The 20,789-nt window shown below is 40.6% G+C and overlaps 3 protein-coding genes across 4 annotated transcripts; 2 read left to right on the forward strand and 1 right to left on the reverse strand.

Annotated features, from left to right (window-relative positions):
- The first annotated feature begins 493 nt into the window (after positions 1-493).
- tor1 (torsin family 1) lies at positions 494-6,461 on the forward strand. Of its 2 annotated transcripts, none has more exons than XM_020650914.3 (5): positions 494-794; positions 2,746-3,011; positions 3,093-3,268; positions 3,863-3,990; positions 4,093-6,461. In XM_020650914.3, the coding sequence occupies exons 1-5, from the start codon at positions 596-598 to the stop codon at positions 4,335-4,337; spliced, it is 1,014 nt and encodes a 337-aa protein (XP_020506570.1). In that variant the 5' UTR covers positions 494-595; the 3' UTR covers positions 4,338-6,461. The 2 variants fall into 2 exon arrangements, with proteins under 2 accessions (XP_020506570.1, XP_020506571.1); XM_020650915.3 differs by lacking the exon at positions 494-794 and adding an exon at positions 1,516-1,814.
- Positions 6,462-8,613: 2,152 nt separating this feature from the next.
- nsa2 (NSA2 ribosome biogenesis homolog (S. cerevisiae)) lies at positions 8,614-11,745 on the reverse strand. The gene is made up of 6 exons (XM_020650909.3): positions 11,585-11,745; positions 10,058-10,245; positions 9,815-9,965; positions 9,475-9,654; positions 9,120-9,312; positions 8,614-8,921 (listed from the first exon to the last, which is right to left on the reverse strand). Exons 1-6 carry the CDS (start codon positions 11,585-11,587, stop codon positions 8,854-8,856), a joined length of 783 nt encoding a protein of 260 aa, XP_020506565.1. The 5' UTR covers positions 11,588-11,745; the 3' UTR covers positions 8,614-8,853.
- Positions 11,746-12,178: 433 nt separating this feature from the next.
- On the forward strand, positions 12,179-20,767 carry gfm2 (GTP dependent ribosome recycling factor mitochondrial 2). Its single transcript, XM_020650903.3, has 20 exons — positions 12,179-12,465; positions 12,544-12,628; positions 13,575-13,620; positions 13,715-13,812; positions 13,904-14,029; positions 14,116-14,204; positions 14,929-15,017; positions 15,490-15,550; positions 15,740-15,925; positions 16,012-16,092; positions 16,180-16,328; positions 17,463-17,603; positions 17,693-17,792; positions 17,886-18,075; positions 18,160-18,236; positions 18,334-18,472; positions 18,823-19,008; positions 19,480-19,595; positions 20,169-20,351; positions 20,430-20,767. The coding sequence occupies exons 1-20, from the start codon at positions 12,424-12,426 to the stop codon at positions 20,556-20,558; spliced, it is 2,313 nt and encodes a 770-aa protein (XP_020506559.2). The 5' UTR covers positions 12,179-12,423; the 3' UTR covers positions 20,559-20,767.
- Positions 20,768-20,789: the final 22 nt, after the last annotated feature.

Below are 20,789 nucleotides of genomic sequence, written 5' to 3' on the forward strand. Positions count from 1 at the left end.
ATCCTGTATTCTGTCTCCTCTCCACCACTGACACACCCTACTACCGCAGTATCGTCTGAGAACTTCTGTAAGTGACGAGCCTCAGAGTTATACTGGAAGTCTGAGGTGCATAGTGTGAAGAGGAAAGGGGACAGCACAGTCCCCTGCGGCGCTCCTATGCCACTGACCGCCCGCTCAGACACAGACCTCCCCAGCCTCACAAACTGTGGTCTGTCAGTCAGGTAATCCATGATGTTGTGGTGGTGGTCTACCTGCATCAGCTCCAGCTTCTCACGTAGCAGTACTGGCTGTATGGTGTTTGTTTTTTTATGTTGCAATACATACAATAATAATAATTAGATATTTGCAGTAGATTGCAAAACCAGGGGATCTTTGTTGGACCTCATTTTGGCTCCGAATAAATCTCACCGTTGGACTCTGACGTCATCAAGCCTCCATATGTGCTTGGCAACCAATAGCGCCCCCTCGACCAGTCAGCTGTCCCCCCCCCCCCCCCGCGTTGACTCAGTCCACTTTGGCAAACAGTTTGACTCTCCCTGGCTCTTTCTTTCTGTCTTTTATGCCAAGTGTGATTAAGGTTTGACTTTGAGGCGACATGAGACCGAAGAAGCGACACGTCCTGCTGCTGTGGATGCTGGTCTGCTCCGGCATGACGGAGGCGATCGAGCCCATCAGCACCAGTATAGCTGTGGGCATGGCAGCGGCTCTGACTGGGTTTCTAGCGAGCTACCAGAACATCTTCTACTATTTCCACGAGTGCTGTCGCCCCGAGTGGATTTCGTTCAACAGGACAGGTAAAGAAAGAGGCTTACACATCAGCTGGTGTTTGCGTGTAAAGAGCGACCGTGTTGACTGATGACCTTCCGTCGAATGCGTTTGTGTTTTCCGTACTAAGAACAGTTATTAAAAAAAACAAACACTGAACCAGTCCTCATGGCAGCTTCTTAGCTTAGTTTGTCAACAAATACACATTTGGTTAGTATATTTTAATATTATAATTCAGGCATTCGTGAGGACTCTTTCCGTTTTAATCAGCGCTTGTACGAGAACCACAGCACAGAGTGTCGCCAATTAACACGGTAACTATTTAAACCGTTACACCTGTACATTTGTTTCTTCCGTTTTCTCCAACATCCTCTCACTTTTTATTTGCTAAATATATTTGAACATTATAATTCAGGCATTCGTGAAGACTCTTTCCGTTTTAATCAGCGCTTGTACGAGAACCACAGCTCAGAGTGTCGCCAATTAACACGGTAACTATTTACACCGTTACACCTGTACATTTGTTTCTTCTGTTTTCTCCAACATCCTCTCACTTTTTATTCTCTAAATGTTTACCGAGTGGATATATTTTCTAAATTGTAAGTTACGGATAAGAATACTTCATTCAACTGTATTTATCTTTAATAAAAATAAAAAATAAAAACTCGACAAACATTACTGCTGTTGTGGTTGGGGATGCCTCTTTTCCGTGTAGTGTCTGTGACGTGTGACTTTTTTGTGACGTATACGGAAGTTCCCCGTTGTACAGTAGAAGAAGCAAGCTAGCGTAGCGCCTTTTTTTGCCGTGGTGTTATGTTTAATTTACGACGTAATAACAGTTTTTTCCAGGAATTACGCGGTTGCGACGATGAAACCGGCACACTTGTGTTTGTTGTTGCACGGTGTTTTGACAGCTAATGTGCTCGTAAACGCGTTTGATCCATTCACAACCACCTTGGTGCTGGGGCTCGGAGCCACGCTGGGGCGGACGATTTACAATTATTTACATGAAAGCTGCGATAAGAAATGGATCGCCTTCAATGCGACAAGTGAGCATGTGCAGAATTTACATCTTTATGTTTTTGGTGCTTTTTAAAAAATAAAAAAATAACGTAGAGATCATTTTTGAAGGTTACGATAATAATGAAAGTAGCACGACTTGTTTTGTCTTTCATAACCGTCTGTTTTTCAAAATTAAACATTTGTCCTCTGAGGCTTCCGTCACATCTGATCCCCATCATTTAGAATACATTTAAATCATTATGTTTTTTTGCATTATTTAATTGTATTTACTGACACCAAAGCCACCGCTGTTATATATTTAAAAAAAAAACAGTATTTATATGATTTAATTTCTGCTTTCGATGTTTTCAAATAAAATAGGCAAGGCACGTTTATTTATAAATCACAAGGTAATTCAAAACAAGACATTTAAACAACACAGGAAAAAGAAACATTACAATAGTGGCAATTGTGTAAATTGTTTTTGTATTCCTACTTATTTATTGCCTTGTTTTTGAAACCATTATTTAATTAATATTTTTTATTTAATTAATATTTTCTTATTGTTATGCACTTTAACTTATTTCAATACTGTTCATTTACAACTCTGTTCTTGCACATTTACATTTAATCTTCCATATGTAATCTTTCATATTTAAGACTAGTAATGCTAAGTTAAATCCTGGTTGTATATATTCCCATTCTTAGTTTTGATATTTTTAGTGCTTATTTACTTTGTATTTAATATTATATTGTGTTTAAATTTGCTAACATTGTGTTTTTTACTCATATTGTGTGTTTGGACAACCTGCTGCTGTAACTCCACAATTTCCCAGTTTGGGATCAATAAATTAATTCTATTCTATTCTATAAGGATGGCAGTCATTCAGTCTTCGAGTTCACTAACATTTGACATGCCTCACTCAGATGTTTACCCTCACTAATCCCTGCTGTTGTGTTCTGTTGTGGACTCTGCAGGTCTCGAGGCCGACCTGGAGAGAAAACTGTTCGGACAGCACATCGCTTCACGCATCATCCTGAAAGCTGTGAATGGATTCATGAGCAACGAGAACCCCAAGAAGCCCCTGGTGCTGTCGCTGCACGGATGGACCGGCACGGGGAAGAACTTTGTCAGCCAGCTGATCGCAGAAAACATTTACAAAGAGGGGATGGACAGCAGCTTCGTTCATGTTTTCACAGCTGAGCTTCACTTCCCACATGCGAGTCATTTTGAAACCTATAAGGTACGAAGACAAAACACGATCTGATCTTCTAAAGCGACTCTGTTCTGTCCTTTTACATGAAAGTGTTTCTGTCCTCCTCAGACTCAGTTACAGCAGTGGATCAAAGGAAACGTTACCAACTGTGCCCACTCCATGTTCATCTTTGATGAGATGGACAAGATGCAACCTGGCCTGATTGACAGCATAAAGCCGTACCTGGACTACTACGACAAGCTGGATGGAGTTTCTTATCGGAAAGCCATCTTCATCTTCCTCAGGTAAGAAGATGAAAGTATTCCCTGAGTCAAACATTTCCCTTTGAGCCAAAAACATTGCTGTGCTTGATCGGGTATTAAAGGAGCAATGTGTAACTCTGTTTGAAACGGCAGTCCAAAATTCAAAATATTGGAGAGAGCCGCCTCACCTGGATACATTTGTATTTCTTAGATCATTTTTGTAATCTTGTAATTTATAATAAGCACCATTCCCTGTCAGGCCATGACGTGTTGAGGGGACGCTGGGCATCTGATCTGATACGTATTCAGAGGTCCTCCCCTCAGTGCCTGCCTCCCAGAACGAGGCCATTGTCTTATTTACTTTGTTTTTGACTTTGTGTGTTACATCCTGCCCTGTTTGTTGTTTTAAGATTTTATCTGATCCGTTGGTAAATGTAGTGATCTCTTCAGCAGTGCTACAAACAGTGGTATGTGATCACACCGTGTCTTAATGACAGAGCGGACCATGTGCTTCATTTGTTAAATCATGAGGACGTTTGGTATCGGCTCACTGACATACATCATTTAGACTCTAATGTAAACTGCAGTAACAGGGTACAATCAGCGTGAGTTTCCTGTCTTTAATCTTCCTCTTAGCAATGCTGGAGGGGAGAGCATCATTCAGACGGTGTTAGATTTCTGGAAAGAAGGAAAAGATCGAGAAGAGCTCGAGCTAAGAGACCTGGAAACACAGCTGTCTCTGTCGGTGTTCAACACCAAGAAGAGTGAGTATAAATGTAGTGATGACTTCTTTGTGTTCCTGCAGACTTGAGCTTCACTGTCAGTGAGAAACGAGATCTGATGCATCTCTTTATTTCTCTCTGTAGGCGGCCTGTGGCACACGAGTTTGATTGACAAGAACCTGGTGGACTTCTTCGTCCCGTTCCTGCCGTTGGAGTACCGACACGTCGTCCAGTGCGCCATGGCCGAGATGAAAGCGAGAGGAGTTCGTCCGGACCACAGCGTGGCCGAACAGGTGGCCAGTGATTTAGTCTACTTCCCCAAAGCGGAGAGAGTGTTCGCCGTCAAAGGCTGCAAGACGCTAGAGAGCAAGCTGGACTACTACACATAACGCCGGCACCTGATGGACGCTGGGGATCGAAACACTATGTGCACTTTTTTTTTACAAAGAGAGAAACGCTCTCAGCTGAATGACTCGAGAGGAGGAAGTCGAGCTAGACTGAACTCTGAGGAGGTCTCTGCAGAGTTTTATCTGCCCTGACCTTGAGGTCTCGTTGAAGGTCTCAGCCGGCCTCCTCCGGTGCTGCTTCTCGCTTACACTGAATGAAGAGGAGAGAGCGCAGCTGCTGCCAGCTGAATGAAAAAGTAATAGGACTGGAAATGCAATCTTCTGGAGCTGAATCAAAGGCTTTTATGTCACGAGAGACTGAGAGTCTCTTAACCCTTTTTTTTGTATTCCTCAGAGGCGTCCTTCCATCGTGAATCTATTTCAATGTTCATGTGCTTTTTTTGTTTTTCTAAGTATGTCATCCATTTATCTGGATTTAGGATTGTCATGATACCAGAATCTTACACTTGGATACAACACTAGTACACTTCAAACCTCTCTGGTTACCATGGCAACAAAAATAAAAGTCCTAGGCGCCCAGTATTGGGTAATTTATTGCTTTTAATCACCAGAAATTGTGAGTAAACTGCTCCACACTGTCTTACACAAATGCGTTTGTTGCCGTTGTATTTGTACAATTTAGACAATGTCCTATCATCTGCACTCTTATCTGTTTGCGAGAGACATGAACGTACATTTTGCGTCTTTGAGATGCAAAAACGGACTTGAGCAACATCTGTATTTGCTGACCTGGGACTTTGAACGCACCATGAGTGAGAATTAGAAAGAACGTAGTTTAAAAACATCTGGTATCCACAAGTGTTAAAATAGAGTCACTTTGACGGCCTTAATTCAGATTATCGGTTCACCGCCTTATATTTTCTTGAATTTCTTTATTTTTTTTTAAATCAAACTAAGTTCTTAAAACGTGTCCACTGTGCATTTATAGAGTTATGATTCAACACGCCATGTTTTCAGGAGGGCTGTCACCACACCGGCTTTTTAAACTTTGATACCTTAGTAGTATGAACAAAAACAAATCCAACACCACAGCCAAAGAAGGACGTCTTACTACACAAAATGATCACAAACCAACACATTTGAAACATGTTTAGAAGTATCTAAAGCCATAGTTTGTAGGATAAAAAAAAAATGTATTGTGTATTGTGTCAGTGAAATGTGAGAATGAGAGATTTAATCTTTGTGTGGCATCGAAAGGAAAGAATCAAAGAATGAAAACATGAGCAAGTTCTGCAGCCACATGTTTGTAATGTCTTATCTGATTAAAATGACAGAAGATCACAAATAGAATAATCCAGAAACTGAAGAGGACACACGTCTGGACAGTATATTTTACAGTTTTCACACCAAACTGCGTAACTTTTGGTTGATTATTTTACGATCTCGACTCGTTCTTCTCGTCATCTTCGGATAACAACGCTGGTTTTGTCCCTCGTGATGACGACTTTATTTCACTTAAGTTCTTAACATCTCCAGAAATTAGCTCGTTATCACGTCATAACCAGCGTTATGACCTTGAGGTAACGACATGAATAAGTCGAGATCTTGTCAAATCAACACCAAATGACTCGTTACCATGGGAACATGGAGTAAAATAAAATGTATGGATGTTCTTCTGTGGAGTCACATGCATTGTAAATTTCCATTAATGTTGATGAACTCATGTTGATTTATTTGAAGATGTCATTTGGCCTTACTGTTTTATTGTTTTTTAAACCTTTGTTCCGGAGTTTGGACGCCGTGTATGAACTCAGGATCCTGTTCCTCACAACACACACAGATGTCATCTTTACCAAAACTTCATTTTTTTTTTTTAATCCCTAAATAACTCAATTCTGATGATATTGTATATTACAGAGTGGTTGATCCTACAAGATTTGAAAAGTCAGCTTTTCAACCGTCTTGTGGCAGGAAGTGTTCTGATGTTTGCTCCTCTGTGTCTGATGAGCCACTGTTAGCTCTGGAAACAACATAAAGAAGTTGTGAATCTTCTGTATGTGAAGGATCTTTTAGAGGACTGTGAAAGAAATTGATTCGTGTGGATGGGAAAACAATCTTCTGCTGTTAAATTAAACAAAAAAAAACAAAATAAAATTTTAAATTTTTCATGAAGTTTCTGTTACTGATGCTCACTTAACTTCAGGATAACAAGACAACTTCAAACCAAAGAGGGACAGTAAGGCGGCTGTGTTAGAGTCTGTTGTCTCTGAAAGAGGGACATGTTTTATATGCTCTTCAGTGTGTTGTACATTTCTCTTGTGCATCTTAAGGTTTATTGATGTGCAAAAATTCAGAGTCTGTCAAAATGTTGCTTCTCTGTCTCCTGAGAGAACCAGTAGGTGCATGAAACAGCTCATTCCCTAGAACTACAGAGCCATCAGGGGACAGGGGTGCAAAAAAGTTTTTGGTTTTTGGAAGTATCTCGTGCTCATGAATCAGTATTTAAGTTTTCCAAGAGAATATGCACGCGCAGTAATTCCTCATGAGCACCAGAACGTATGTTGTGAGCAAGAGAGTTTGGTTTTTTTGCACTTCAGAAACTTGTTTTTTCTGCCAATGTCCCCCTTTGGGCTCTGCAGAAAACATTTAACAAAGCTACTCCAATGGAGATTTTGAAGCTTAAATAGCAGTAGTAGTTTAAATGAAGGGTGAAGTTGCTCAGTACGTTCTGTTTCTGAAATATCTAAACCCCAAAGGACACACTATTCAAGGGCAGACTGATGGATCAATAAAGAGCCTGTTGGTTCATGACTGAGTTTGTATAAACTTTGATCCAGCTTATTTTAAGAGCCGTACTATCACTGAGTGTATATTTAGAAGATCGAGAGCTAAATACACACAGAAGTCTAAAGTGACAGCAGCTCATTTGACCTGATAGAAGCGTGATGTAAGAATCAAACAGATTGCCAAACAGTGCAAAGTGCAGCTCCAGGTCCAAGGCTGAACAAAAGAGAGAGAGTTGTAATATCACATGCGTTCACTGGCAGAGCTTTTTATTTGTGCCATAAAGGGCGAGGATGAGACGAGCCTGGTTTGTGTTTAACAACTATTCAAGAAGAACTAGAAAGAAAAATACACCAGTCATCATTTATAAGTCTAAAGGAATCAGTTAAAGTCTGATATTACTCACACTCTTGTCCTGGTTTACTGTATTTGTGTTTATTTTAAGAGGTCTGATAAAATGCAACATAAAGACAGGTAGCGGCTCCAATAGAGGCTCCATGAATTGACACTGTTACCTCGTTTTCAAAAATGTTGTGAGCAGGAAACTGAAAAGGTTTTTTTATTGCAGGGTTAAGTCTTGTATGTTTGGCTACAACATAAATCTTTCTATTGGTTCTTTGCTTTAGTGGCTCTCTACTGGTTTATCCTCAGGACTCACCAACTCCTGCATGAAAAATCACAACCCTAATTTCTGACATTCTTCAACCAGTCAGATTTATTAAAGAAAGATGGTGCCGTCATAAAAAAAAACACGTGACAGAACCAAAACTACTAAATAAGAAAACATGTTTAAAAAGCACTTTTTGATGTCGTTTTCTTTCCAGGCACTCATTCACACCCAGTGAAAATAGCAACAGATTTAAACCATTATATTAAAGAAACAGCTTTTCTTTTGATGTGTAAGTTTGACTTTATTAAAGCAGGTTTTAGTTTCACTTCCTGAACAAGCGTTGAGTTGAATTAAATCCTGGTGAAAGAAACCCAGCTCTGTCTTCTAGAAATCAGTCAGATGTATTGATTCAGTTGGTCAGAAAAGCCGATGTTGACTCCTCTACTGTTGAGTATTTAGTGTATTTAACAGAAAAGCAGGGACGACGAAAATGTCAAATTTCCCCTTAAAGGTCACATATTGTGTAAAATACACTTCACCATGGTCTTCTGTGTGTCTCTAACCTGTCTACAAACCCTAACCCTTTCTCCCCAAGCCCTTCCAGAGAGGGGGCGTGGTCAGACACAGCTCATTTACATATTTAAAGGTACAGACACAGAAACAGCCTGTTCTGAGCAGGGCTGAAATAGAGGGGTTTATAGACATGATCAAATTCCTTACATCTGTTATCATATATGTTTAAAGGAATCTTTAGCTGCTCGACTCTCTCCTTTTCCTCCACTTTTATTAGGATCATGGTCTTCACACTGGACTCACTTTAATCCGCCTGCTTTGTTTAGAGTCTGAAGAATCGGGATACTAACAAGGATCTATTCTGTGTCACTGTTTTAAGTATGCAAAGAAAGGGACAACAAATCCAACATATCTTGTGTGAAATCAGGTTTATTTAAATCATATTTAACACATCATTACCACGTTGTCCTTCTTCTTACATCCTCCTGTTACAAAGAAAACGTTCTGCCAGGTGCAGCATCAGCGACCTTCCTGCTGTTCCCAGAACATGAAGGTCATTGCTCGTCACATCTTCGTGTTGTTTGTAGTCATCGACAGTCCTCGAGTAAAAATACGAGTGACCAGGCACAGTCTGTATAACGGTCAAGAGTCTTATACGAGCAGAACTGCGTTGATGCAGCCATCGTTCTCTGGGTTGTTCGTCACCTGGGCGTATTTACCTGAGAAGAAACACAGATGTTTTAGCTCCCACATTATCACAAAACACTCTTTATTCTCTCTAGTCTTCTTCAGATAAACTCTCAGTGTTCATAAAGTTATTGCACTAAAGGCTCAACTCTTCATTTCTGAAATATCAACAAAAGTAGGAAGTAAACACCGAAGTGTAGATGATGTAAATAAACGAGGAAGTGACTCACCCCAGATGACTTTTCCTCCTTGTGTGACTAAGCCCAGCTCGCTGACATTGACCTCGACGACCGTTCCTTTGGTGATGACTCCCAGAGACGTGTAGAGAGGAGACGAGGGGTTCTTCTTCACCCCGAGGATGGGGAGGCAGAACGTGGCTTTCAGCTCGGGATGTGTGACGTGAGCTTTCTTAAAACGTAAACCCTGAAGCGGAACGAAGAGAGGGGAGATGAATTCTGCAACCTATATGTACCAGTTCTGCACATCACTAAACTTTAGACATTAACAGTGAATGTTTGTGCAGAATGAGATTTGAAGTAATGTTCAGAACATAAATCAAACATTTAGTGTTTAACGCGGTCTTACCATGGGTCTGATGAAACGCTCGTATTTTGGAGGTTTACGAGTGAAGCCGTCGCCGACAAAACAAACTTTGGTGACCATTCTCTTCCACGCCTTCTTCTGTCTCTTTCCAGTTTTGATGACTTTAAGCACTTCCGTCTCTCCCTGTGCTCGCACCTTCGGCAGCGGGACCTCCCATTTGCCCTGAACAAGAACATGACACACTTGTTTTGAAAACCAGAGCAATCAATTGAAGGCAGTTACATCGCCGGCATGAACAAAACACACATTTGAATGAATCAGTGGATGTTTTATTAGACAACCTCCACACAAAAAAGGACTGTTGATTAGGTCTGGTACTTACAGCTTTCTCTTTCCTCTTCTGTTTGATCATGTTGGAGAGGACCTTAGCGCGAGACTGTCCCTCTCTGTCCAACAGGTAGGCCGGCACCGCTCCCTCTGGGGTCTTATCATCGTTCTTCTGCTTGGTCTTTCTCTGTTCATGCATTTTGATGCTGCAAAGAAATGAAACAGAATTGTTATTGATCATGATTTGGTTTTAAACAACGTCACCATTCATATCAATAAGCCGAGTGTTTACACTCACGTCTTCTTCATCTGGATCTTCTCTGAGTGTCTCTGTTTGTGGTAGAGTTTGGCCTTCAGACCGATCAGCTTCCTGGCTTTGTGCGAGCGCTCGTGAACCTCACGGCTCTCCTTCTTCCTCTTCTTTTCATGGTGGTCCAGGCGGTAGCCATGCCGCTTGCGGTGTAACTCAATGTGCTCGTTCTGAGGCTACAAACGGAAAAACAAAAGTCCGATAAGAGTACAATTAAAACCTGGTTTAAGCTTTGACAAAAGTGCAAATGCCTTGCTTTATGGAAGTAAAGAAGCTCCTATTTCTGAGCAAACAGCCCAAAAAACAGATACATGTAAAACAATAATAACATCTAAGAACCCAGGATTTCTCTATAAACGTAACATTAACTTCTTTAAATAAAGCTGCTTAACCCTCGTGCATCATTGTAGACATTTTTGTCCGTTTGGGCACATTTTCCCTCTTGATCTGCCCATCAGTGTGGCTGTGTTAGTGCATATGGCACTGCACCTTAATCTGTATTCACTGCACCTTAATCTGTATTCACTGCACCTTAATCTGTATATTATAATCCTAAAAACACACTTATTTTGTAGCATTACTTATTTATAGCATTTATTTATATTTATTGCATCCCATTAATCCAGCCATCCAGATTTACCTAATAATTCACTTTTTTTAGTCTACATCTGTAAATTTTGTAATTACTGTACATAGCACAGATTCTTGCACTTTCTGCTTATTTGCACTTCTGGTGAGATGCCAAACCTCATTTCGTTACTCTATACTTGTATATGTGTAATGACAATAAAGTTGAATCTCATCTCATAATTTTATTTTTGTAAGAAAGTCTCTCTCTTGACAAATTTTGGATTTACAAATTTATAGTTTTCAAATAGATCAACAGAACACTGACAAAACTATTTACTACCCTCTTCAGTTATTGAGGACAAAATGTCCACTTCCAAAAATCTGCTATAAGAAAAGTACAGATTCATATTTATTCCTCTTAACTGCATTAATATCTTCTGCTCAAAACTACCAAACATTCAATCATTTTGAGGATATTCTCATTAAAAAAATATAAGCATTATATCATCAAACTGGCATTTAAAGGGTTCAAATCCTCAATATAATTGAATGTTTGGAGGTTTTGAGCAGGCTGAAGTGACAGATTTATGCAGAAATGTATTAATGTGTGTTAAGAAACAAAACTGCACACCGAGATTGACAAAACTTAAAACCATCCAGAACCCAGGCGACCTGTTTGAGCTGCTAAAGGGTTAAAGTTATTTTTATCCATTTCAAACGTCTGAATCTGAGAACCACTCCTCAATATTAGTAAACTAAGTATATGTTTAATATTCATCCTTTTCAACTAGATCCCTGCTTCTGGAGGATAAACAGTGTTATTATGAACTCTACACACGTCACTCCACCACATGTGAACCAGAGCTAATGCTAACACGACATGCTACCCCGTTAAACTACCAGATAACAGTCAAATAAATGAGTTAAACTCGGGTTTCCTCTTACCATCTTGTGCGGAAGGAGTTAAGGACCACGGAGAATACGTCGAAGGTGATAATAGGTGGTAACGGCGATGAATACTTGGTGTTTTGACTTGAGGCTGGGGTGCTGTAGATGTTGTTTTCCCCGGAGCCGATACTTAGAGGAAGTACGTCACAGTGACGTAACATCTTGTCCGTTAATTTTAAATGAACGGCTTCGGTTTTTTTTTTTTTTTTTACAAAAGTTATTTTTTTCTATCAGATTCATTTTAAATACATATATTTAAATATGTAAGATTATTCAACTATTTTACAATGATGCTTGTCAAGTCGACTTAGTTTCCCACCCCGGTGTATCGCTTTGACGTGTGACCGTGTTGACTGGTGACTTCCGGCAGACACCGTCAGTGGTTGTCGTGGTTACAACAGACATTGAAAACTTAAAGCGATCGCTAAAACGGCTCTTTGATTAGTCATTCATTGAAGTTTAATTTGACATTTTTAGCTGCTGTTACTATGACAACACAGACTCATTCCTCAAGCCGCAGTCCCCAGTTAGCACGGTAACTTATCAAACCGAAACACCGGAATATTAAGCTTCACGTCCTTGTTTCTGGGGATGTATTTTGGAGCTGTACCTTATGAAAGCGTGACATTTGACAGCCAGAAAGAGTTTTATTGTATTGAAGGGCATTTTAACGCTTTAGTGGCTTTTAAATGAAGTTCATATTTATTGATTAGAGCCTTTAGACTTCCTGTATCCTGTATCACTTTCCTCAGCTGTGCTTCCAGTCTGCAGTCTTCTTGTCCCACAATGGTTCCTCTCAGGCTCGGATTGACTGTGAGGAGAACACTGAGCTGAATATGCCTCTTAGAGCCTCCTGGAGAGTAAGCAGGATGCTTCGGGTAAGCTTTAATGTGCTCTCTGTACAAAAAACATTTCATGTGTTATTTTCAAGTTAACTTGGTTGTTTTCATCAACAGGGAAAGATTTTATTATCTGCTGGACTTCAGTGCTGCAGATGTGAAGTGAGCAGGAGTGTAAGAAGACATTACAGCTTCCTTCCAGGTGCGTTGTTTTCAAAATATCTAGTTTAGTTTATTTGCACATTTTTTTGAAAGAAGAAACAAAAAATAAAAAAAAAAATAAAACACATGTGCAGGTGAGGTAGAAACAGAAACCCATGAGGGCTTATCTCAAAAACATCACCTGAAGAGATTAAACAAAGTTAAAATAAAATACAGTAAAAATAACAAAGTAAGAATATTTACTATCACCGATAAAATTTAACCAATTGAAAATTACATACAAACATTAAAAACATAAAAATAGAGCAGAACATACAGGATGAAGACAATAGATGTTAGATCAATACATGCTGACTTACCTGCTCTAACTCACTGATTGATTGATTGATTGTTCAAACATATAAGAACTAGCTGATTCCAGGTTCTAATCCAATACTTGACCAAATCAAAAACTTTAATTTAGTGTTAAATAATGCAATTATTGTCAGACATTTGTTAGTCTTAGTATTTGAGATTTGAAGTGGCTTTCTGTTTCTTGTAATTGTGCATTTTGTACACAAAACTTGAGGGTTGTAACTTTACACTCAACTCGTACTCGATATCACAATACTGGGTTCATGTTACGATTTTATTGCAAACTTTCGATCTACAGGAAGTTCCTTATTTTATTTCAAAACAAAAGAAAGGTTTTTATCCAAAGATGAAGTAAATCAAACCAAGCACAAGCCGTTACAAAGTATTAAATAAAAGCAAAACTAAAACTTTGTTCAAATGCAAAAGAACAGTTTTCAAACTGGATTGAAAAATAAAATAGATTCTGATTAAAACAATTAAATAGTGTAACTAGCTGCTGTGAATTTTCCTTCAATATTTGACATGATGATTCATCCTTTCACCTTTAAACACACACACAGTTTGACATTGAAACAGACTTAGCATAGCATCAAGGAGATAATGGTTGTTGTTCTTTATGTTCTCTGTCTTAGATGATGTGAAATCATTGCGCGCTGTGGTCAACCCCGATATATCCAAGTAAGTGATTTCATTCTGCATTCACTCGTTTCCTTTAGAAGATGTTTAGATTTAGCTCTGCTCACTTTAAGAGGTGAACTCTTTGTACATGCAGGATCAGAAATATCGGCATCATGGCGCACATTGACGCAGGAAAGACGACAACGACAGAGAGGATGCTTTATTACTCCGGCTACACGCGAGCACTAGGAGGTGAGTGATGTGCTTAAACATTTGTATTCTATCAACTTACCCCCCCCCCCCCCCCCTCCCCCCGTCTCTTTAACTGATGTGTTCACTTCAGATGTGGACGATGGGGATACAGTCACAGATTTCATGGCTCAAGAGAGGGAACGAGGCATCACCATACAGTCGGCTGCAGTCACATTCGATTGGAAAAGTCATCGAATCAACCTGATCGACACTCCAGGTACAAACAAACAGCGTGACGGGAAGTAAACACGTCTGTGGATTACGACTTACTGTTCATGTGTCTGCCCGTGTGTTCGACTACAGGACACGTCGACTTCACGCTGGAGGTGGAGCGAGCACTTCGCGTTCTTGACGGCGCCGTGGCCGTGTTTGATGCTTCTGCTGGTGTCGAGGTGAGCTGTCTGCTTCTTTTTTATTACTACAAACATGTTTGGGATCATTGTTTTCCATCATGTGCCGCCATGACAACCTCTTGTTTAAAGCAGTAAAGTTATTCTGATTAAATGTGGCTGAACGTAAGAGCGGAGCAGATGTTGGAGTATTATCTGTATTTCCTGTACAAGAAAGAAGCCGCCTGCAAACCTTTTGCATGTCACATTGGGCAGAAATGTTTATTGTTTATTTGGATCCCCATTAGCCACTACCTAAGTAGTGACTACTCTTCCTGGGGACAACTCATACGAACATGAGTTTAAAATCCACACATATTAAATTATGAAAACAAAAAAAGTCCAAGACGGAACAGAAAAAGACAAAAGTAGAAATAAATGACAAACACAACAACAGGCAAAGTACAAATCAATCATCAATGCAATCAATAAATACAGTGTTGGACAAATCTTAGAATTATGTTCCTACTTAAAACACAGCAGAGTAACTAAACGATGACATACAAGACAAACATATACACATATGCTGTTTGATATTGATACCATACACTTTATTGTCCCCTTGGGGAAATTTGGCCGCCCTATTGGTTCATTTCTGTCTCCTCTGTAATCAGTTTTATATCCACCCCTGAAAAATCCTCCAAAACGAGCTGTTTTTATTTGATTACTGTGATCTCTGGCCTGACAACGCTTCCTTCTGTGTTTTTCTCCATGAACACACCACCAGGCTCAGACTCTGACGGTGTGGAGACAAGCAGAGAAGCACCACGTTCCCTGTGTCTGTTTCCTGAATAAGATGGATAAACCTGCAGCAAAGTGAGCGACCAAACGGCCCGACCCAAAACACAATACTTTTTTTTTTTTTTCAACATATTTTTATTAAAGAAAGTTCAAGACATACAGTGCAATTGGGATGCAGTTCAGCATTTTTCTTTTTTTTCCCCCAGAAACATTCAAAAACCCAGTATCACTTCTCCCTATAAACAACCCTCCCAGTCCAACAAATAGACCACTTAGTTCACAGACAAGAATAAAAGTGCAAGAGTGGAAAACTCACAAAAAATTAAATACAATAACTTAATAAAAATAAATGGATAAGCGTGAAAAAAAGTACATTTAAGAAGAGTAGTATCAAAAAAATAAATAATAATAACGATACAAAATGACAAGACAAACATAAATAAATGAACAAACAACATTAACAGGAATGAAAGTCAAAAACACAAAACTTTTAACTTTTAACTTTTTTAAATCTCTGTAACCTCTTTTTATTTTTCCCGCCCTTTAGCCTCAGTTTTTCCATCGAGAGCATAAAGCGGAAGTTGAAAGCCAATCCAGTCCTGCTGCAGGTAAGACAATGGAAAAAAATCACAGACAGATTAAGAAAGAGAAACTTTCACATGCTGTCAGAAATATTACTTTGATACGTTTTGCAGAAGCAAATAAAAATTCAGATAAATGACGCTGAAGCCGTGGTTTGTCTTTTTAATAAAGAAGTTGACATGAAAACGCTAACATGCTGGTTTCTCACCTTCTAGGTTCCTGTCGGCTGTGGCAAAAACTTCTCAGGTGTGGTCGACTTGTTAACAAACCAGAAGCTAACATGGAAGCAAAGATCTATGGCAGAGGACGGACGAATGTTTGAAAGCAAACCTCTAGACCAATCAGACGATCCGGAGCTGCTGCAGGAGGTCGCTGAGGCGAGGGCAGCTCTGATAGAGCAGGTACGCGTCACAACATTTACAAGCAGTATGGAAACTAATGATCCAGGTTTTTACTCTCTGATTAACACTTGTGCTCTCCGTCACAGGTTGCCGATCTGGACGACGAGTTTGCAGAACTGCTGCTGACTGATTTTAGTGACAATTTCGACGCCGTTCCCTCCATCAAGGTGAGAGATTTTCTGCGCACTACCACGATGTAATCATATGAAGAAGAGTCAGTGAAAACAGGAGTTAACCCCGATAATGTTCTCCAGCTGCAGGAGGCCGTGCGGCGGGTGACTCTGGCCCGTAAAGGCGTCCCGGTTCTCTGTGGGAGCTCGCTGAGAAACAAAGGAGTTCAGCCTCTTTTAGACGCCATCAACGCCTACCTGCCCGCACCTGATGAACGCCACCATGACCTGGTGTGAGTGTGAACTCTTCAACCCCGTAATTAACTTAGACCAGAGATTTAACCGTGCTGATTGAAGGCATGACTTAAAGTCCATCTTAAAGTGTGTTTTCTGTTCTTTGATTTGACTTTTCTTTGGAATTTTCTGGTTTGGTTGTTTGTTTTTTTTAAATCAACAGCAAAGGTTTCATTTTCTGCTCTATTTCAGCTTCATGGACAGAATGTTTTTTGGTTTCTAGACTGATTTGGGATTTGAACATAACCGTCGAGTAAAAGCAAATATCAGGAGGTTTTATTTCCACCTAGGGCTGGGCGATATGAACCAAAACTCATATCTTGATATTGTTCAGCTGAATGGCGATACTCGATATATATCAATATGTATTATTAACAGTGAAAACACATGGAAAAATAAACTACCTGATTGTGAATTTAAAAAGTAATATTATAAAATAAAAATGTTCCTTAAATACAATAAAAGAGAGAGAGGAGGAGCAGGGTGAAGAGGGACAGACAGTCAGTCATCATCAGTGAGATGAGAAAAAGGTGACCTGGCACCTCTGTGACGTTATTTTAATGAAACATAAACTTTATCTATATTAACGATATTGTCTTACCCTATATGTTGTTTGAAAATATATCAATACATCTTAAAAACTCGATATATTTCCCAGCCCGAATTTCCACTGTTAAAGTAAAAGTAGCAGTGACGGGAGATCTCAACACCTTAGACGTTCAAAATGTAATTCAGTTGACTCCTTCTCTCAGGCAGGATTCAGATAAAGTCCTGGAGCACATGAATCACTTCAGGCGAATCTATGAAGGTGCAAAAGGACTAACGTTTTGATGCACTGCGACTTCCTCAGAGTCAAACAGTTCAGGTTCAGATTTGAAAAAGGTTATTACACTCCTACTCACAGCGAGTCATCACTCATTGGTTAATAAAAGTGAGAGGTAAGCAGAGAGTGAACTGTGACTGTGAGACGGAATCACAGGGTAACTCAATATGATGAGATTCAAACAAGTAAACCGTCAAAAGTTAAGTTGATTGCACGGTAGACGGATAAAATGAGCCAAATACATTTCTGTGTGTGCATGTAATAACTATTTTTAGACCTTTAGCTCAAGTTTGAATTCATCCTCCTGCAGGCGGTGGTATAAGGACGACTTGTGTGCGCTGGCCTTCAAGGTCCTCCACGACAAGCAGCGCGGCCCTCTGGTGTTCCTGAGGATTTACTCCGGCACGCTGAAGCCTCAATCAGCCGTCCACAACATCAACAGGAACAGCATGTAGGTCACTTTTTTTATTACAGACCCATAACATGCCAATACATAATGACAAAAAATCATAAATTTGATAAGGATGATGTCGTCTGTAGTGAGCGTATGAGCAGGCTGCTGGTGCCGTTCGCTGATCAACATGTGGAAATCTCCTCGATGACGGCGGGGAACATCGCTCTGACTGTCGGACTGAAGCAGGTACAGATCTAAAAAAATCCCAGTTTACTATTTTTAAGATTTTTTTTTCCCATAAAGAGGAAGGTTGATTAACCCCCCCCCCCCCGACCTCAGACGGTCACAGGGGACACCATCGTTTCCTCCAAGGCGTCGGCAGCAGCTGCGGCCCGCCGAGCGCAGAGCGACGGCAGGGCGGAGAAGAAACGCGGGGAAAACACCACCGGTGTGATCCTATCAGGGGTGGAGGTCCCTGATCCGGTCTTCTTCTGCACCATAGAGCCTCCAACAATGTCCAAACAGGCCGGTCAGTAACTGTGATCGTAGTATTTTTACATGATGATTCAGCAGGATTAGAATAACTGATTGTGATTGTGTGTTTTACTGGAAGATCTCGAGAACGCGCTCAACTGCCTCCAGAGAGAAGACCCCAGCCTCAAGGTCAGGGTCGACCCTGATTCTGGACAGGTAATGCCATCAGTGGATTATCCTGGGGCTTTTCTTTCAGTCAGTTCACCTTCCACCTGTGAGTCGGCTAAATGTGCGTCACTCTCTCCGTCTTCAGACTATTTTGTGCGGGATGGGAGAGCTGCACATCGAGATCATCCACGATCGGATCCGACGAGAGTACGACATCGAGACTCACCTCGGACCCCTTCAGGTGGCCTACAGGGAGACCATTCTCAATGAGGTCTCGACTACAGGTACAAACGTGGTCGTGGTTTTTTGTTAAAGCTTTGGTACTCTTACTTTTAAAACACATGGTACCGAAAATGATAGAAAATCTGGACCAGGGTATGGAGGCTGTAGTCCTCCAGGTCCAACCCTCCAGCCTGGGTTCGAGTCTGACCTGAGACCCCTTTCCCACCTGTCATTCCCTGATCTCTCCCTCTCTCTGATTTCTGACTCTCTCCACGCTCCTATCTCTAAAATGAAAAAGCGTAAAAAGCCCAAAAATAAAGCTTAAACATTTTTTTTAAGTCATGAACTGGAGAGGATTCATTCTTGTGAAACTACTTGCACTAAACTTTCTTGCTGTCATCTTGTAACTCAGACATTCTGGACCGTACTGTCGGGGACAGACGGCATGTTGTGAACGTGGAGCTGACGGTCAGACCCGTGGACATTTCCTCTTCTGGATCCTCGTGTGAAATAGATTTCACTGAAGAACTGGCGGCTCAGCTGTCTCCAGAAACTAAAGAGGCCGTGGAGAACGGAGTTAACAGCTCGTACCTACAAGGTATCATCATTGAACAGATGTCATTATTACAAACTGGATTGATGGATTCCACTAAACTGTGCGAATGAAGACTCAAATAAAGTATCTAAAATATCTGATATGGAAAATTTCAAATATTAAGATAAATATAAACCTGAAATATTTAGCTGGGAGGCAGAGGTGTGAATGTGAGAATGCAGAGATCTGGGGTTGTAAATGTGCAATTTACATGCACACACTTTAATCTGTTAATACAGGGATTCAATCAATCAGAGACTAATGCACACCAATAAGAATTAAAATATATATATATATATAAAAATGAAAAAATAAAATATGATGCATAAAAGAAATAGGATATTAAAATTAATACATAGGAGAAGAATATTTAAAATTGTAGTATAATTCAGCGAGGTGTCCAGGGTAGGTTATTTCAGTTAAGAGGCATTTTTCAGGAGTAACTCAAACACTAATACATACCTCTGTCTTCAGGTCCTCTGTTAGGTTGTCCTCTACTGGGTGTGTCCACGCTCATCCAAAGTGTCAACATGGAACCAGGAACGTCTCCCACCATGGTGTCGGCCTGTTTGTCTCGCTGCATGCTCAAGGTAAACTGTCATGGTGTCCTGTGTCAGATAAGTTACTGCAGGATAATCGAATGAATCAAGAAAAATGTAACAGAGAGAGAGGAGTACAGAAAGATGAAGTTAAAGCCAAACACAAAAACGTTTTCAACGGCTTGCCTGAACAACTCCTATCCCCTTTCCTGCATTTTATCCCATCTCTCCCCCTATCCCTTTCCAATCCCGGCGCAGTCTAGGCCTTTGAAGGCTGTTTCCTCATGAGCCGGGGATCCAGCCAAAGATTTCTGCCTTTTAATAAGGCAGTTTTTTCTTGCCACTGTAACTTTTGCTTCTTTGCTAAAGTGCTCATGATGGATAGGCCGGATCTTTGTAATATAGCAATAAGTAAGGTCTTTTACCTACTTTTTGTGTCTCGAGATAACACTTATGAGTTGACGCTATACAGATAAAAATGTATTGATTGATTTTCTATAAAAGACATTTGTCATGTCCGAGGATGCTTTCAGGTGTTTATTGAACGTCGATATTTATGACTTGTGACTGGAAGAGGTTGAGAACCACTGGATTAATAAAACCGTCTTGTTCATTTGGACACAGGCCATGAAGCTAGCAGGAGGTCAGGTCCTGGAGCCGATGATGTCCCTGGAGGTGACCGTCGAGGAGGAGCACCTTGGCTCCGTTCTGGGGGACTTAGCTCAAAGACGAGGGACCGTCCGAGACATCCAGAGCCGCCATGACAGCAAGGTGCTGCTGGCGAATGTACCGCTCGCAGACATGATGGTGAGAGGACATCCAGTTCAGAAGATTTTGTTTCCCCTCATCATTTTCTCACTAGTTATACCCATTTTCCTTCTAAAGGGCTATTCCACCATCCTGCGCACGCTCACATCCGGCAACGCCACCTTCTCCCTGGCGCTGGACACGTATGAAACCATGAACCCTCAGGACCAGAACACCCTCATTAAACGGATGGCGGGTCTGCTGTGATTTCCTCGTCCAACACTGAGCGACCGTTCAGCAAAAGGGAACAATGGACTTCTGAGACAGAAGCATGTAACCAGGAAGTACTTTAAACATTGAGCACGAGAACTGAGAGAAAGCTCGAGTAAACTGCTGTTTAATGCACGAAGCAGAAAACGCAGAAGAAGAATATTTAACAATGTCGTAGCTACATAAAAAGTACATTTGCAGCTTAATGTTTCATGACTTTTTTTGGGG

The sequence above is a fragment of the Labrus bergylta genome, chromosome 17 (assembly GCF_963930695.1).
Source record: "Labrus bergylta chromosome 17, fLabBer1.1, whole genome shotgun sequence".
NCBI lineage: Eukaryota > Metazoa > Chordata > Actinopteri > Labriformes > Labridae > Labrus > Labrus bergylta.

Coding starts and splice junctions, on each gene's coding strand:
- nsa2 (XM_020650909.3), bottom strand. Junction 9,313..9,474: donor AGCGTTTCATCAGACCCATG/GTAAGACCGCGT, acceptor GTTCCGCTTCAG/GGTTTACGTTTTAAGAAAGC. Junction 8,922..9,119: donor AGGAGGAAAAGTCATCTGGG/GTGAGTCACTTC, acceptor GTTTCTTCTCAG/GTAAATACGCCCAGGTGACG.
- gfm2 (XM_020650903.3), top strand. CDS start 12,424: ATGCCTCTTAGAGCCTCCTGGAGAGTAAGCAGGATGCTTCGG. Junction 14,205..14,928: donor ATGCTTCTGCTGGTGTCGAG/GTGAGCTGTCTG, acceptor ACACACCACCAG/GCTCAGACTCTGACGGTGTG. Junction 16,093..16,179: donor ACGCCGTTCCCTCCATCAAG/GTGAGAGATTTT, acceptor AATGTTCTCCAG/CTGCAGGAGGCCGTGCGGCG.
- tor1 (XM_020650914.3), top strand. CDS start 596: ATGAGACCGAAGAAGCGACACGTCCTGCTGCTGTGGATGCTGGTCTGC. Junction 795..2,745: donor GATTTCGTTCAACAGGACAG/GTAAAGAAAGAG, acceptor TGGACTCTGCAG/GTCTCGAGGCCGACCTGGAG. Junction 3,012..3,092: donor GTCATTTTGAAACCTATAAG/GTACGAAGACAA, acceptor TGTCCTCCTCAG/ACTCAGTTACAGCAGTGGAT.